At 41.8% G+C, this 18,583-nt stretch overlaps 1 protein-coding gene across 8 annotated transcripts in view; it reads right to left on the bottom strand.

The window, feature by feature from the left end:
- Positions 1–16,367: 16,367 nt before the first annotated feature.
- The window catches only part of LOC116551915 (cytochrome P450 20A1), a 121,620-nt gene continuing 119,404 nt past the window's right edge, over positions 16,368–18,583 (bottom strand). For 6 of the 8 annotated variants that reach the window (XM_032278577.1, XM_032278583.1, XM_032278585.1 and 3 more), the window contains 2 exons: positions 16,792–16,881; positions 16,368–16,667 (listed from right to left, as the gene is read on the bottom strand). In XM_032278577.1, the coding sequence (XP_032134468.1) occupies positions 16,517–16,667; positions 16,792–16,881 (241 nt within the window). In that variant the 3' untranslated portion in view covers positions 16,368–16,516. Of the gene's footprint in view, positions 16,668–16,785; positions 16,882–18,583 lie in introns of those variants that run through there. The other 2 variants (XM_032278578.1, XM_032278579.1) reach the window with 2 other exon arrangements.

An 18,583-nucleotide genomic window follows, 5' to 3' on the forward strand; every position in this document is an offset into this window, starting at 1 on the left:
TTGAGACGGAGTTTCGCTCTTGTTACCCAGGCTGGAGTGCAATGACGCGATCTCGGCTCACCGCAACCTCCTCCTCCTGGGTTCAGGCAATTCTCCTGCCTCAACCTCCTGAGTAGCTGGGATTACAGGCACGCGCCACCATGCCCAGCTGATTTTTTGTATTTTTAGTAGAGACGGGGTTTCACCATGTTGACCAGGATGGTCTCGATCTCTTGACCTCGTGATCCACCCACCTTGGCCTCCCAAAGTGCTGGGATTACAGGCTTGAGCCACCGTGCCCGGCTAGGGATTATATTTTAATATTTAGTAATGTATAGTGGTTTCCTTATCAGCAATACCAAAATAAAGAGCTCCCTAAAAGATAAAGAGATTAAAATTTTTAAACATTAAACCATAAGAGAGTAGACAGTATAAATTTGAAATTATGCACCATAAGGTAGTTCTAGGTATAACAATGGGGTAGGCCAGGCACAGTGGCTCATGTCTGCAATCCCCACACTTTGGGAAATGGAGGCAGGTGGATCACTTCAGGTCAGGAGTTTGAGACCAGCCTGACTGACATGGTGAAACCTTGTCTCCACTATAAATACAAAAAATTAGCTGGGTATGGTGGCTCACGCTTATAATCCCAGCTACTCAGGAGGCTGAGGCAGGAGAATTGCTTGAAACTGGGAGGTGGAGGTTGCAGTGAGCCGAGATTGTGCCACCACACTCCAGTCTAGGTGACAGAGGGAGACTCCATCTCAAAAAAGAAAAAGAATGGGGTAGCCAGCTGAGTGTGGTAGCTCAGGCCTGTAATCCCAACACTTTGGGAGGCAGAGATGGGAGGATCACTTGACTCCGGGAGTTTGAAACCAACCTGACCAACATAGTGAAACCCTGTCTCTACAAAAAATAAAAAATTAGCCAGGCTTGCTGGCATGGGCCTGTTGTCTCTGCTACTGGGGAGGCTGAAGCAGGAGGATCATTTGAGCCCAGGGAGTTGATGCGGTGCAGTGAGCCATGATCCCACCTCTGGGTGACAGAGCGAGACCCCATCTCAAAAGAAAGAAAGAGAGAAGCCGGGGGAGAGCGGGAAGGAGGGAGGAAGGAAGAAAGAGAAAGAAAGAAAGGAAAAGAAAGAATAGGTAGAAAATGTCTTTTAAAAATACTTTATATTTAAATTTTTATTTTTTAGAGACAGGGTCTTGGTCTGTCACCCAGGCTGGAGTGGAGTGGTGCTGTTTTAGCTCACTGCAGCCTCAAGCTCCTGGGTGATCTGCCCACCTCATTCTCCTGCCCCAGCCTCCCAAGTAGATGGGACTGCAGGCATGAGCCACTGTGTCTAGCCTATTCATATTTTTGTTTTAAATTATGCTGAAGATTTTCTTAAACTTCAAGTTTCAAAATGTATTAACTGAGAAGTACACTAACCTTCATTTAATAATATAAATTACAGAGTTTGAAATGTAACAGTTTTTCTGATTAGGCATTAATACCGTTAGAACATGTATGCTGAATATTAACTGACCTATCATATGTATGATTTTCAAACCTTGCTAATTTTTTAAAAAACAATTAGTTTCTTGTCCATTGCAATAATATTGCAAACAAAGAGGTTATACGTTGACAAAATTGCTAACTGAATACTATGGTGCTTGGTAATAATGTCTCATTTGTGTAGTACAAGGTTGATAAGAATGAGGGTATTCTTGGCCACCCATTGCTATTTTCATGAAATGGAATGTAGAAGAGGTTAACAGCAAACAAAAACTGATTCATAACTTTATCAAAGTTATTTTATGTATCCCCTTGGAAAGAAAGGAGTAGAACAGAATAATCTTGATATAAAATGGCAGGGAACACTGAATTTAACTACACTTAAAATATTTCAGTAGGATTTCTTCCTTCCTCCTCCACAGGAATTAACAATATATTTCTCACAGATTTCTGTTAACTACTTCTATTATCTAAATGTCTACCCGTATGACTAAGTGAATGATTCATATCACTGAAATATTTCATAGGGTTTTATAATGATATTTCAGGGGAAAACATCATTTTAACTTCCAGCAGAAAATTTTTTGGCAATTATGGTTAATATACAGGAACGTAGAGTTTCATAAGTGAAATGGTTTAAGAAAAGAGATTTTTAGTGTACTGGAATTCTTTTGACAGCATGTGGTGGCTCACACCTGTAATCCCAGCACTTTAAGAGGCCAAGCTGGTGGGGGGGAATTACTTGAGTCCAGGAGTTTGAGACTAGCCTGGACAACATGGTGAAACCTCATCTCTACAAAAAACACAAAACTGGCCAGGCATGGTGGCTTGAGCCTGTAGTCCCAGCTACTCAGGAGGCTGAGGTGGGAGGATCACTTGAGCCCTGGAGGTTGAGGCTACAGTGAGCAATGATCATGCCTCTGCACTCCAGCCTAAGCAACAGAATGAGACTATGTTTCAAAATATTTATATATACTTTTCCAACTTTAATAAATGTGTATTATGAAATTATTTTTTGTCGTTTTCTTTTTTACAAAAAGATTGGGATCTATTTATTGCCTATGTTGTAAAGAATTGTAAGACATTCTAGAGAGATTTAAACCACTTAAAAGATAAATTATGAATGAGACACTTATGGATATTTGCAACGACAACTATCATACAACCAAGAAGGACAGCCCTCAAACACCAAGTCACAAGCACCATGCCCTCTAAGGTCAGACATGTCGGGGGCCAGCTCCATGGGGTGCAACCAGTATAGTTGCTCAGAATTCCACTGCTCAGAGGGGCATTATGCTTGGGGTTTAATACTTTGAAGGCACTTAAAAAAAATTTTTTTTTTTTTGAGACAGAGTTTAGCTCTGTTGCCAGACTGGAGTGCAGTGGCGCAACCTTGGCTCACTGCAACATCCGCCTCCCAGGTTGAAGCGATTCTCCTGCCTCAGCCTCCCTAGGAGCTGGGATTACAGGCATGCACTGCCACATCCAGCCAATTTTTGTGTTTTTGGTATAGAGATGGGGTTTCACCATGTTGGCCAGGATGGTCTCAGCCTCCCAAAGTGCTGGGATTATAGGCGTGAGCCACTGTGTTTGGCCTAAATTCTTTTAATGTTATTTATTTTTTTTGAGATGGAGTCTTGTTCTGTCACCCAGGCTGGAGTGCAGTGGTGCGATCTTGGCTCAATGCAACCTTCCCCCACTGGGTTCAAGCGATTCTCCTGCCTCAGCCTCCCGAGTAGCTGGGACTACATGCATGTGCCTCTGCACTCTGCTAATTTTTTGTATTTTTAGTAGAGGTGGGTTTTCACCATGTTAGTCAGGATGGTCTTGATCTCTTGACCTAATGATCTGCCCACCTAGGTCTCCCAAAGTGCTAAGATTACAGGCATGAGCCATTGTGCCTGGCTAAATTCTTAATTGTTTCATTTTTGAATTTGTGTCAAGTTAAGTCCAATGGGACCATGGAGCATGCACCAGGGACTTGGAGCTCACCTCCATGCTTCCCCCTACAGGTTCTCAGTGACTAGCTTCCTGCCCCTTGGTGCCCTGGACACCACCCAGCCTCCCTCTCCCCAACCCTGCTCACTACTACAACCAATATTGCCTTCTGCCCCAAGCAGCCATTGGATTACATTGGCAGGAGAGTGGAGGGGAGGTTCACTTTTCCCTGTGGTCACCCTCAGCCTCCAGTAGGGATCTGGGTGCATGTTGGAGAGGGCCCACAAGCAGTCTGTTTTGCAGTATCTTGAGGAAAGGCAAGGAAACAGTCAAATCTGCTTTGGGCTGGAAGCACCACAGTATGTTCACTAGGTGACTTGGCAGGGCTCTCTAGCCCACCCCAGTCAATAAAGTGTCCCAGTGCAAGAGATTTCAGTTCCTTGGGGTCGCATCCACCAAAGGTTGAAAAGCCAGGGTCATGAGAAGAGATTTCCTCTCCGAAGTAGGTCTCACAAATTATATAGACAGCAGTGATTGTGCCTCTTAAAATACAAATGAACTAAAAAACCTTTATAAACATCATAACATGGACAGTGTGACATCTTTTAAGTGTTTTGTTTGTTTTTAGGAGACTATTATCCTATTTCTCTGTTATCAATAGCATATTATCCTAATTTAGCCAGTTCTTTTTATCTTAGATGGCCTTTTTTGTTTGTTTTAAATTATTCCTTTTTAATTTTATTTTTGAGACAGGGTCTCACTCTGTCACTTAGGCTGAATTGCAGTGGTGCACAATCATATCTCACTGCAATCTCCACCTCCTGGGTTCAAGCAGTCCTCCCACCTCAGCCTCCCAAGTAGGGGGGACTACAGATACACACCACCACACCCAGCTAATTTAATTTTCTTGTAGAGACAGAGTGTGTGTTTCTCAGGCTGGTCTCAACTCCTGGCCTTATGTGTTCCTCCTGCTTTGGCCTCCCAGAGTGCTGGGATTACTGGCAGGAGCCACTGTGCCCAGCCTAAATTCCTCCTTTAGAGAATAAAGTGAAACCAAAAGAAAATCATACTCTGAATATGTAAATTAAATAATTTGTTTTAATTAGAAGGCTGGGCATGGAAATGGGGTAAAAGGAAGTGAAGTGGTATCCCTTGCTAGACTGGGGCTCAGGCTGGAAGCAGCCCCTGGCTTATCTCTGTGCACATGCATGCCATCGCAGAGAAGGGTCTTATGGTTCTGAGACATCCTATGATATCAGCTATTCATTAGATTTAGAAGAGTCCGAGGAAGCTGGATCAGTTTTAGGGCTAACCAAGAGAGTTGGTCCAGAATGTATCAGACTTCCTAAGATCATCTTGTAAATCTTCTAGATATGAAAAAGGAGAAACAGGACAGATTCACAGTTCTACTTCAATCTCAAATTTCATCTTGGGTTTGAAACCAGATAAATCTCTGATCACAGGGAGAATAAGATGACATTTACCTTCGTGGCATCACTGTGCTATAGAACTACCCTATTACTTGTTTTGCATTTTCAATTATATAATTTCTACAGGGCACCATCCAGATATAAATATACCACAGAGCTCAATTCTTGTAATTAAACCCTGTATTGGAAAATATAAAAACCTCAAAGAGACAGAGATAAAATTTACACACACATTAAGAAAGGTTGTCATGGTAACTGCTTGAAGATATGTATTTTTAAATCTAAGTAAATTTGGCATTCAGAACATTTGCATCTCCCTCAAAGGTTCTGTAGCAAGAATATTTTTTAAAAATTGTTTTCAAATTTCTTCTGAATCTACACTTCCTTGAAAGCTTAAAAATTCCTATGAATATAATAGCTGCCTAGACTTAAGCACGTATTTTCAGAAGGCCCTATATGAAAAAATGCAACATGAAAGCCTAAAAACGTTACTTTCTACCCCCAGAATCCCTGGGCTTCTCCCTTTAAAATTTTAAATTGTGAGTAGGCTATGTCCATACAATCTCTACATGGTCCTCTCAAGCTCTAAAAATCAATTAGCTATTAGTTGATGACCTTGCAATATATGCAACAAATTATGAAAGCCAAATACACCTAGTGCTGCAGTATAATTAAGAAACAATTAATACAGATGACGATAATAAATATTCCCTGGTAACTTAGCCAAACTAATTCTTAGCTTTGTTTCTTCTTACTTTAAAAGTTCTCCAGTATTCCTAATCAGCATCAATGTTGAAAGTATTCCTTGATAAGATATCTAGTTTCATCATCTTCCTCATACATTGAAAACAAAGTAAGGGGTCCATGCCTGTAATCCCAGCACTTTGGGAGGCCAAGGTGGGAGGATTGCTTGAATACAGAAGTTTGAGACCAGCCCAGGAAATAGGGTGAGACGTTGTCTCTACAAAAAAAATTTAAAAGTTAGCCAAGCATGGCGGTGCATGCCTGTAGTCCGAGCTACTTAAGCCTGGGAGGCAAGAGGGTGGAGTGAACTGAGAAGGCACCACTGTGCTCCAGCCTGGGCAACAGAGTGAGGCTCTGTCAAGAAGAAGGGAGGGGAGGGAAGGGAGGGGAGGGGAGGGGAGGAGAGAAGGAAATGAAGGGAGGGAAGGAGGGAGTGGGGAGGGAGAGGGGTAAGGAAGAAAGGAAAAAGAAAGGAAAAAAATGGAGAAAGTAAATACAGTGATGGTTTCACTCCCAACAGTTCCTTGTGCTCCTTTCCCAACTGTAGCCTATGATAGAAGTCTCCTGTGACCTTTGTCATGTAGTTATCTCCAGGTTCCTTCCTATGTTCATTTCAGCCACTAACCTAAAGGGTTCTTGAGCTGTGTATTAGTCTGTTTTCACACTGCTGATAGACATACCCAAAGCTAGGCAATTTACAAACGGAAGAGGTTTAATAGATTTACAGTTTCACATGGCTGGGGAGGCCTCACAATCATAGCGGAAGGCCAAAAGCACATCACACATAGTGCTGCCACCATGTGTGACAGCAGACAAGAGAAAAGAGCTTGTGCAGGGAAACTCTAATTTTTTAAAAACTATTAGATCTCATAAGACTTACTATCACAAGAACAGCATGGGAAAGACCCACCCCCAAGATTCAATTAACTTCCACCAGGTCCCTCCCATAACATGTGAGAATTCAAGATGAAATTTGGGTGGGGACACAGCCAAACCATGTCATTCCACCCCCGCCCCCTCCCAAATCTTATGTCTTCATATTTCAAAATCAACAGTCCACCAAAGTCAACTCATTTCAGCATTAACTCAAAAGTCCACAGTCCAAAGTCGCAACTGAGACAAGTCCCATCCACCTATGAGCCTATAAAATCAAAAGCAAGTTAGTTACTTCCTAGATACAATGTTGTACAGGCATTGAGTAAATACAGCCATTCCAAATGGGAGAAGTTGGCCAAAACAAAGGGGCTACAGGCCAGGTGCAAGTCTGAAATCCAGTGGGGCAGGCAAATCTTAAAGCTTCAAAATGATCTCCTTTGACTCCATGTCTCACATCTGGGTCATGCTGATGCACAAGTGGGTTCCCATGGCCTTGGGCAACCTGCCTCTGTGGCTTTGCAGGGTACAGCCTTCCTCTCAGCTGCTTTCATGGTCTGGCATTGAGTGTCTGTGGCTTTTCCAGGTGCATGGTGCAAGCTGTTGGTGGATCTACCATGCTGGTGTCTGGAGGATGGTGGCCTTCTTCTCACAACTCCACTAAGCAGTACCCCAATGAGGACTGTGTGTGGAGGCTCTGATCCCACATTTCCCTCCGCACTGTCCTAGCAGAAGTTCTCCATGAGTACCCTGCCCCTGCAGCAAACTTATTCCTGGACATCCAGGCGTTTCCATACATCCTCTGAAATCTAAGCAGAGGTTCCCAAACTCCAATTTTTGACTTATGTGCCCTTGCAGGCTCAACACCATGTGGAAGCTGCCAAGACTTAGAGCTTGCACCCTCTGAAGCCACGACCTGACCTCTATGTTGGCCCCTTTCAGCCATGGCTGAAGCTGCTGGGACACAGGGCACCAAGTCCCTAGTCTGTACACAGCACAGGGATCCTGGGCCCAGCCCACAAAACCACTTTTTCCTCCCAGGCCTCTGGGCCTGTGATAGAAGGGGCTGCTGTGAAGGTCTCTGACACACCCTGGAGACATTTTCTCCATTGTCTTGGGGATTAACATTCAGCTCCTCATTACTTACGTAAATTTCTGCAGCTGGCTTTAATTTCTCCTCAGAAAATGGGATTTTCTTTTCTATTGCATTGTCAGGCTGCAAATTTTCCAAACTTTTATGCTCTGCTTCCCTTACAAAACTGAATGCCATTAATAGCACCCAAGTCACCTCTTAAATGCTTTGCTGCTTAGAAACTTCTTTCACCAGATAAACTAAATCATCTCCCTCAAGTTCAAAGTTCCACAAATCTCCAGGGCAGGGTCAAATGCCACCAGTCTCTTTGCTAAGACATAGCAAAAGTCATCTTTGCTCCAGTTCCCAACAAATTCCTCATCTCCATCTGAGACCACTTCAACCTGGATTTCATCGTCCAGATCATCATCAGCATTTTGGTCAAAGCCATTCAACAAGTCTGTGGGGAGTTCCAGACTTTCCCACATTTTCCTGTCTTCTTCTGAGCTCTCCAAACTATTCCAACCTCTGCCTGTTACCCAGTTCCAAAGTCACTTCCACATTTTTGTGTATCTTTTCAGCAGTGCCCCACTCTACTGGTACCAATCTACTGTATCAGTTTGTTTTCACACTGCTGATAAAGACATACTCAAGACTGGGCAATTTACAAAATAAAGGGGTGTATTGGACTTACAGTTCCATTTGGCTGGGAAGGACTTACAATCGTGGTGGAAGGCAAGGAGGAGTAAGTCCCATCTTACATGGATGAAAGCAGGCAGAAAGAGCTTGTGCAGGGAGACTCCCATTTTTAAAACCATCAGATCTCATGAGACCCATGCACCATCATGAGAACAGCACAGGAAAGACACAGCCCCATGATTCAGTTATTTCCCACTGGGTCCCTCCCACAACATGTGGGCATTACAGGAGCTACAAATTGAGATTTGGTGGGGACACAGAGCCAAACCATATCAAGCTGCTTCATAACCCAGGACCCGCAGAGCTCTGGTTGCTAGAGGATTCAAGGTAGTAAAGCTCTGGGACATGAGACTGTGGGGTTCTCCCTCCAGGGGTGAAGCACAGGAAAAGACAGAGAATACAGTAATAATGCCATGTCTGTTTTGTTCACTTCTATATCCCCGGTGTGTAGCATAAGATCTGGCACACATGCTGAATAAGCAACTGTTATCTGACAAATGGGTCTCCTTCCTTTGAGTAGGAATGGAAAAATCAGAACAGGGATAGGAGTCAGTAGAGCTAGAGGACACACTGGGCTCTGGCAGAAGAGAGATGGAGGTAAGGGAGAAAATATGGTATTCATGTGGTTCACTTTTAAGGCTATGGTCCTTGTTAGACTAGAGAATCTCTGGACCCATACATAGTTTAAGAAATTTGTCTCTATATCATGTTGGGCAAAATGGGTTCTGTTCGACAAGAGACTACTTCTATGAAATCTGAATTTTACAGGAATTGGTTTCATAGATGATATTGGAAAAAAGAGTACCTTCAACAAATACATTTGGAACATTCAGAATTTAACCAAGTTAAAATAAGTTTCTTTACAGTAGGACTTTTCAGCACTTCCAATATTAATATATATATTCTAAATATCTGAAAGAATATAGTATGGAGAATCTGAGAATGAATATGATCAAGGAAACTTCTCAGAGTATTTTATAGGATGGTATTTCATGAGACATTGTGGGAAATAATGCTCTCACTAACCTCATAAGAAAACCCTTATCTATAAACATTTCCTGGTTCCTTGATCATTTAGTGATAAGACATAGAAGAAACAGGATAGGGCTGGGCATAGTGGCTCATGGGTGTAATCCCAGCACTTTGGGAGGCCAAGGTGAGTGGATCACCTGAGGTGAGAAGTTCGAGACCAGCCTGACCAACATGGAGAAATCCCGTCTTTACTAAAAATCCAAAAAAAAATCCTCCCAAAAATAAAAAACTAGCTTGGCAAGGTGGCATGTGCCTGTAGTCCCAGTTACTCGGGAGGCTGAGGCAGAATTACTTGAACCTGAAGGCAGAGGTTGCAGTGAGCCAAGATTGTGCCATTGAATTCTAGCCTGGTGACAAGAGCAAACCAAAAAGGGCCGGGTGCAGTGGCTCATACTTGTAAACCCAGCACTTTGGGAGGCCCTAGGTGGGTGGATCACCTGAGGTCAGGAGTTCAAGACCAGCCTGACCAACATGGAGAAACCCTGTCTTTACTAAAAATACAAAATTAGCTGGGCATGGTAGCACATGCCTGTGCTCCTAGCTATTGGGAGGCTGAGGCAGGAGAATCGCTTGAACCTGGGAGGCGGAGGTTGTAGTGAGCCGAGATTGCAGCACTGCACTCCTGCCTGGGCAATAAGAGTGAGACTCTGTCTCAAAACAAACAAACAAACAAAAAAGCCTGGATGCGATGGCTCACACCTGTAATACCAGCACTTTGAGAGGCCGAGATGGTGTCACCCAAGGTCAGGAGTTTAAGACCAGTCTGACCAACATGGAGAAAGCATCTCCACTATAAATACAAAATTAGCCAGGTGTGGTGGCACATGCCTGTAATCCCAGTTACTCTGGAGGCTGAGGCAAGAGAATTGCTTGAACCTGGAGGCAGAGTTTGCAGTGAGCTATCACACCACCCAACTCCAGCCTGGGCAGCATAGTAAGACTCTGTCTCCAAAAAAAAGAGAAAAGGAAAGAAATGACAAAAATCTGTGCCTGCATTCAGAGTGACTAGAATACTAATGTCCTGGTTGTAGAAAAGACTATTGGTTCAGAATATGGTTTTTGTTTTCTTCCAGGCTGGAGTGCAATGGTGCGATCTTGGCTCACTGTAATCTCCGCCTCCCAGGTTTAAGGAATTCTCCTGCTTCAGCCTCCCGAGTAGTTGGGATTACAGGTGCCCACCACCATGCCTGGCTAATTTTTGTATTTTTTTTTTCAGTAGAGTCGGGATTTCGCCATGTTGGTTAGGCTGGTCTCAAACTCCTGACCTCAGCTGATCCACCCACCTCAGCCTCCCAAAATGCTGGGATTATAGGTGTCAGCCACCACACCCAGCCTCAGAATATGTTAAATGCAAATAATATTTTGTATAATATGTACAAATTACATATGCATAAAAAGTATATCAGTATCTTTTTTTTTTTTTTTTTTTTTTGAGACAAGGTCTTGCTCTGTCAACCAGGCTGGAGTGCAGTGGCATTACCATGGCTCACTGCAGCCTTGACCTCCTGAGCTCATGCCATTCCCCAACCTCAGCCTCCTGAATAGTTGAGACTATGGGTGGCCACCAGGCCTGACTAAGTTTTTGTATTTTTTTTTATAGAGATGAGGTTTCCCCACATTGCCCAGGCTGGTTTCAAACTCCTAAGTTCAAGTGATCTGGCTACCTTGGCCTTCCAAAGTGTTAGAATTTTAGGCATGAGTCACTGTGCCCAGCCTACATTAGAATCTTAACAGTGGAGGTGGGCATGGTGGCTCACACCTGTAATCCCAGCACTTTGGGAGGCCGAGATGGGCAGATCACTTGAGGTTAGGAGTTGGAGGCCAGCCTGGCCAACATGTTGAAACCCCATCTATACTAAAAATACAAATATTAGTCAGGTGTGGTGGCACATGCTTGTAATCCCAGCTACTTGGGAGGCTGAGGTGGGAGGATCACTTGAAACTGGAAAGCAGAGGTTGCAGTGAGCTGAGATGGTACCACTGCGTTCCTGGGTGACAGAGAACAAGACTGTTTCAAAAAAAAAAAAAAGAATATTAACAGTGGTTAACTTCAAGTAATGAGACTATAAGTGACTGAGTTTGTCATTTTTGTGTTTTCTATAATAAACATTATTTCATAATAAAGCAGTAAAGATTTTTACACAAACTATTTTAAGATAAAAGAAACAAATTTTGACATAGGGGTTATAAATAAGATAGAATCTATTTATATAAAAGAATGGAACTATACATTTGTGGGCCAAATGAGCATCATTTAAGTTTTCAATTTTCTCAAACACATGCACAGAATTAATACTGCCTTAAATTTTGTTAACACAAGTTTGAAAGAGCTCTTTAGTTCATAAAAAAATGTTTTGTGGACCAGATGCAGTGGCTAACATCTGCAATCTCAATACTTCAGGAGGCCCAGATGGGAGGATCACTTGGGCCTGAGCAACACAGGGAGACCCTGTCTCAAAAAAAAAAAAAAAAAATTAGCCAGGCACGGTGGCTCATGCCTGTAATCCCAGCACTTTGGGAGGCCAAGGCAGGTGTATCATGAGATCAGGAGTTTGAGACCAGCCTGGCCAACAGAGTGAAACCTGTCTCTACTAAAAATACAAAAAATTAGCTGGGCATGGTGGTGGGTGCCTGTAATCCCAGCTACTTGGGAGGCTGAGGCAGGAGAATCACTTGAACCCGGGAGATGGAGGTTGCACTCCAGCCCATGAGACAGTGCAAGACGCCATCTCAAAAAAAAAAAAAAAAAAAAAAAAATTAGCTGGGCATGATGGTGTGCACCTATAGTCCCAGCTACTCCAGAGGCTGAGGTAAGAAGATTGCTAGAGCCCAAGAGGTGGAAGCTACAGCAAGCTGTGATCAAGCCACTGCACTCTAGCCTGGGCAACAAAGCAAGAGTTTGCCTTAAAAAAAGAAAAAAAAAGAAAAAGAAAAAAAGTTATGTGCTTGTGTTTTTAACAATACACTTCTGAACTATCAAAAAGAATATAAATCAAAATCAGTGAAATAGTTTTTAAAACCCCAAAAGCTACAAAACTTAAATTACTTACTTCAATATCAACTAAAAAGCCATTTGGTAGTTAAGTAACTTCAGTCCTGCTAGAATCATTCTAGAAGCCAACAGTGACACTGAAGTGGCCAAAATTGGAGTCACTTGATAAATACAAAGAACACAGATTTTTATCATTCTTACTGTGAAGAAAAAGTGAATAATTTGTTTTATATATTAAGTTTAATTAAAAAATTATCTAGAGAATGATTTCTTTTTAATCCTTTGTAAGTCACATAACTATGGATAAAACACACCAATTTAGCTGATTCCTCTATGCTCTCTTTTCCTTGATTCCAATCATTATTAGTTATTCTGCAGTGCTTCATTTATTGGCAGTTATGCCAACTGGCTGACTGTGGCTCAACTGCCCTATTTTTGCCTTCATCATTGTTTATCAGATCTCACTTGCATTAAAGTTTCACCTCTTTCATCTCATCTGATCTGACACTTGGTTTACATATCAACTGCCTACTCTAAACTTTCTACTGCCAGTTTCCAACTCGTTCAAGGTACTTGGGTAAGAAAGGAAGATGTTCAATAAACACAAAACCACAGAAAATAAGTGGGAAGGGATAGAGTTAATTTTTTTTTTCCTGATAGAGTTAAATTTAAGAATAAATTTCACTTAAGGTTTTAGAATTTGTTATTCCATAAATTAAATATTTTTTCAAAAATAAAGCCTGCACCCAATTAGATTCTATGTTAACTGGTCATGAATAGGTCTAAAATGTTAGATATTTACCAATAAGTGACATAAAATAACTCAATAACTTAAGAGGTTTTTTTTAAGAGATAGGGTCTCACTTTATCACCCAGGTTTGGCTGAGTGCAGTGGTGTGATCACAGCTCACTGAAGTCTCCAACTCCTGGGCTCAAGTGATCCTCCTGCCTCAGCCTACATTCTTTTGTACATTCTTGAAAGTAAAATACAAACGAAATTCAGTCATGTTAAAATTAATCCCAGCACTTTGGGAGGCCGAGGCAGCCAGATCACCTGAGGTCAGGAATTTGACTTTGGGAGGCCGAGGCAGCCAGATCACCTGAGGTCAGGAATTTGAGACCAGCCTGGCCAACATGATGAAACCCTCTCTCTACTAAAAATACAAAATTAACCGGGAGTGGTAGTGCATGCCTGTAATCGCAGGTACTCGGGAGGCTGAGGCAGAAGAATCACCTGAACCCGGGAAGTGGAGGTTGCAGTGAGCCAAGATCACACCATCGCACTCCAGCCTGGGCAACAAGAGCAAAACTCTGTCTCAAAAAGAAAAAGAAAAAAAGAATCCTTCATAAATAGTGTAGCCAAAAAAGCTGGACTAATATACAATGCTATCAATAAAATATTAGATATATAAGCGCTAAAGTGTAATTTTGAAAGATACATAAAATATTCTTGTAATAGTCCCCCCCCACTCCACTTTTTTTTTTTTTTTTTTTTTTTTTTTGAGACAAGGTTTTGCTCTGTTGCTGTCTGGAGTGCAGTGATGTGATCATGAATCACTGCGGCCTTGACCTCTCCTGGGCTCAAGCAATCCTCCCACCTCAGCCTCCGGAATAGCTGGGACTACATGTGTGCCACCATACTCAGTAATTTTTTTCTATTTTTGTGGAGATGGGGTCTCCCCATGCTGCTCAAGCTGGTCTTAAACTCCTGTGCTCAAGCAATCCACTGTCAAGCCTTCCAAAGTGCTGGGATTATAGGCATGAGCCACTGTGCCCTGCCCTAATATTTTGTTACTTACTAGTGAGACTAAACACTTTTCTGAGTTTGTTAGCCATGCTATCCTATAAAAGTTGTTCTTTTTTTTTTTTTTTTTTTTTTTTTTTGAGACTGAGTCTCACTCAGCCCAGGCTGGAGTGTAGTAGTGCAATCTTGGCTCACTGCAACCTCTACCTCTGGGTTCAGGTGATTCTCCTGCCCCAGCATCCCAAGTAGCTGGGATTACAGGCGCGCCACTATGCCAGGATAATTTTTGTGTTTTTAGTAGAGACAAGAGTTTCACCAAGTTGTCCAAGTTGGTCTCAAACTCCTGGGCTTAAGCAATCCACATGCCTTGGCCTCCCAAAGTGCTGGGATTACAGGGGTGAGTCACTGCATCCAGACATTCATTCCTTCATTATTTATTTATTTATTGAGATGGCATCTCCTTTATTCTGTTACCCAGGCTGGAGTGCGGTGGCATAATCTTGGCTCACTGCAACCTCCACCTCCCAGATTCAAGTGATTCTCATGTCTCAGCCTCCAAGTAGCTGGGATTATAGCCATGTGCCACCATTCCCAGCTAATTTTTCTATTTTTAGTAGAGACGGGTTTTTGTTTTGTTTTTTTTTTTGAGATGGAGTCTTGCTGTCGCCCAGGCTGGAGTGCAATGGCGCAGTCTCGGCTCACTTCAACCTCCGCCTCCCAGGTTCAAGTGATTCTCCTGCCTCAGCCTTCCAAGTAGCCAACATTACAGGTACCCACCACCACACCCAGCTAATTTTTGTAGCTGAAAAGTAGAGACAGGGTTGACCATGTTGGCCAGGCTGGTCTCAAACTCCTGACCTCGTGATCTGCCCACCTCAGCCTCCCAAAGTGCTGGGATTAAAGACATGAGCCACTGCACCCAGCTTCATTTGTCTATTATCTATTTTTCTTAGCAATTTGTATGAGCTCTTTACATTTAATATGGCAATTAGCTCTCTCTGTCATATGTTTTGCAAATAGTTTCACCCATCTTTGTTTTCTTTCTTTTTTTTCCTCCTTTGGTTGTGGTTTTGATTTTTGGTTAGTCCTTTCTTTTTCCTTTTTTTTGAGATGGAGTGTTGCTCTGTAGCCCAGGCTGGAGTGCAGTGGCATGATCTAGGTTCACAGCAACCTCCGCCTCCTGGGTCCCGGTTCAAGCAATTCTCCTACCTAGCCTCCCACGTAGCTGGGATTACAGGCATGAGCCACCATGCCCAGCTAATTTTTGTATTTTTTAGTAGAGACAGGGTTTCACTATGTTGGCCAGTCTGGTCATGAACTCCTGACCTGGTGATGTGCCCACCCTGGCCTCCCAAAATGCTGGGATTACAGGCGTGAGCCACCACACCCAGCCTCCTCTCTTCTTTCTTAATGACAAGTTCATTACATTTAGTATATGACTTAATAATAAATATCAAATTTAGAAATTGTATCATGAGAGTTAAGGAATTCTAATTTTCACAAATGAGAATTAGTGGAGTAATATGGTGTTGCTAGGGTTTCTGGCAATATGGAGGGATAAGCCTCAATATCAGTTTGTTAATTAGAAGAGGTGTTATAAAACACATGCAGAAACAAAACCATTCAAACTGTGTGTAAGCCATGAGGTAAAAACAGCAAATGCAAGGTACATTACCCAGTGAATTATTCAAACCTAATAAAATGATTTAAACACAACTAACAGCCAGAGTATAAAAATATTAATCCAAGAAATAAGATTGTAGTAAGTGCTTTTTATTTCCCTTTAAAGTGATTTAATGGAAGTACAAAAATGACTTAGGATTACGTTTCTATTTTTGTTTGTTTGTTTTTTGAGATGGGAGTTTTGTTCTTGTTGCCCAGGATGGAGTGCAGTGGCGCGATCTTGGCTCACTGCAACCTCCACCTCCCAGGTTCAAGTGATTCTCCTGCCTCAGTCTCCTGAGTAGCTGGGATTACAGGTACGCGCCACCACTCCCAGCTAATTTTTTCTATTTTTAGTAGAGACGAGGTTTTATCATGTTGGCCATGCTGGTCTTGAACTCATGACCTTAGGTGATCCACTCACCTCGGCCTTCCAAAGTGCAAGGATTACAGGTGTGAGTCACTACGCCGGGCCTATGTTTCTATTTTAAACATATTCAACAAACATGATTCCCCAACTTCTGCAAAATAATTTCTTTCTTCAAGAATATTCATTTTAGAGCTCATACTAAGAAAAAGAGTGCAAAAATAATGGCGCAGAAAGTGATAAAACAAAAACAAAAAATAGAAAGCTAAAGTTTCCCATTAAAATCATCAATATACTGTGCAGTAAGTATAAATGTGTATAATGAATTAAGAAAATATATTTAAAAATCCAAATTTACAAAATGAAGTACAAATAGGTGTTTATATTACAAAGTGATACTTGGTTTATAAAAGGATTCAACACAGATTTTTTAAATGGTTGTTTACCTTAATCAATTTAACAATGATTTTAAATGTATAAAATTTTAATATCTCTTTGAGACAGTGATCCAAGCTTCTTCCCTTGACGATGTTACCAGTTCATACTTTGTTTCAATAACTTGGCCCTCCACAGAAAGTAGGTGCAGTCTCTTCACCAATACACTAAGCAATACTGTGGTCACCATATATGCAAACCTAGTCAGGAAGAAAGTCAACTAGTTACTAAAGATTAAAAATTATACTTTTATCATATAGATTGCCCATTCTCATTAATAGTTATCAAAATTCTAAGAACAGAGTCTGGCATTCTATTATTCACCTCAACTCTGGACACTCCTGTGTGCCTGAGAATCCAAGTGAGGAAAAAGTTTTCATTACTAATTCATCATCAAACCGATCTGGATCAAACCTAAAAAGAAAATGTGAGGTTAATCACAATATAGCTCCACTGGCATTTTACATGTTGACACTAAAAGAACACAAGTATGTAATAAAGTTAAAAATTGACTGAAAATAGAACGTGCTCTTACATTATGTTTAAATGTCACTTGTTTTTATTATTTAACATATATTTAGTCTATTGCTGTTTCTTACTTTATTTATTGAGACACGGTCTCACTCTGTTACCCAGGCTGGAATGCAGTGGTGCATTCAAGGCTCACTGGAGCCTCAGCCTCCTGGGCTTAAGCTATGCTTCTGCCTCAGCTTCCTGAGTAGCCGTGACTACAGGCACATTCCACCAGGCCCAAATACTTTGAACATCTTTTTGTACAAACAGTGTCTTCCTATGCTACCCAGGCTAGTCTGGAACTCCTAAGCTCAAGCGATCCTCCTGCTTCAAGCTCTCAAACTGCTGGGATTACAGGCATGTGAGCCACTGTGACTAGCACTTGCTTTATTATTTTTGTTGCGAGATGGAGTCTTGCTCTGTTGCCAGGCTGGAGTGCAATGGCGCAATCTCGGCTCACTGCAACCTCCATTTCCCGGGTTCAAGCAATTCTCCTGCCTCAGCCTCCTGAGCAGCTGGGAACAGGCACACACCACCACGCCCCAGCTAATTTTTGTATTTTTAGTAGAGACAGGGTTTCACCGTGTTGGCCAGGATGGTCCCAATCTCTTGACCTGGTTGATCCGCCCACCTGGGCCTCCCAAAGTGCTGGGATTATAGGCATGAGCCACAGCACTAGGCCTACTTTATTATTTCTAAATGATAGGTGCAAAATACATTTTTTGAAACTACCAAGGTATAAGATTATAATATGAGTTTATATTATTTTGAGAAATGTAAGGATAAATCATATAATGAATATTTAAATAAATTTAAGACCTGATACATGAGACCATCTTATCAATATGTGAGACATTTTATATTGCCGTTTCAACTGAAATTTATTTCCTAAAATTGGAAGCTCCCACCTTAAAATTATATTTATCAATTATATTACATTCAGACTTATTAATAGGTGAGAGAGGCTAGGCATAGCGGCTCATGCCTGTAATCCAAGCACTTTGGAAGGCTAAAGTGGGAGGATTACTTGAGCCCAGGAGTTTGAGACCAGCCTGGGCAACATAGTGAGATCCCATCTCTATTAAAAATTAAAAAAAAAAAAAAAAAAAAAAAAAAAAAGGCGTGGTGGCATACACCTGTAGTTCCAGTTACTCAGGAGGCTGAGGTAGGAGCATTGCTTGAGCCCAGAGGTTGAGGCTGCAGTGAGCTCGTGTTTACATCCCTGCACTCCAGCCTGGGCAGCAGAGCAAGATCCTGTCTCTAAAGAAAAAATAAAAATTAAAAATAAAGTAAGGGAAATGAAGAACCTGAGAAACATTTTTTGTTCTATTGAATTTCACTCTGTAAAGTCATTGAAGAAATGCATATATTAATAAAAACAAAACAAATAACCCATGTTACCACAGAACAAAAAAAATTCCTCTCAAAAACAAGTATTTTTAAATGACTTAAACTCTGAATTTTTTAAAAAGGGAAATTCTTGGGAGCTGAGCTATGAGGATGCAAAGGCATAAATAAGAATGATATAATGGGCTTTATAGGGACTTGGGGGAAAGGGTGGGGGAATGAGGGATAAAAGACTACACACTGGGTACAGTGTACA

This window comes from Sapajus apella, unplaced genomic scaffold (genome assembly GCF_009761245.1).
Source record: "Sapajus apella isolate SASKATOON/1434 unplaced genomic scaffold, GSC_monkey_1.0 scaffold10, whole genome shotgun sequence".
NCBI classification, from domain to species: Eukaryota; Metazoa; Chordata; class Mammalia; order Primates; family Cebidae; genus Sapajus; species Sapajus apella.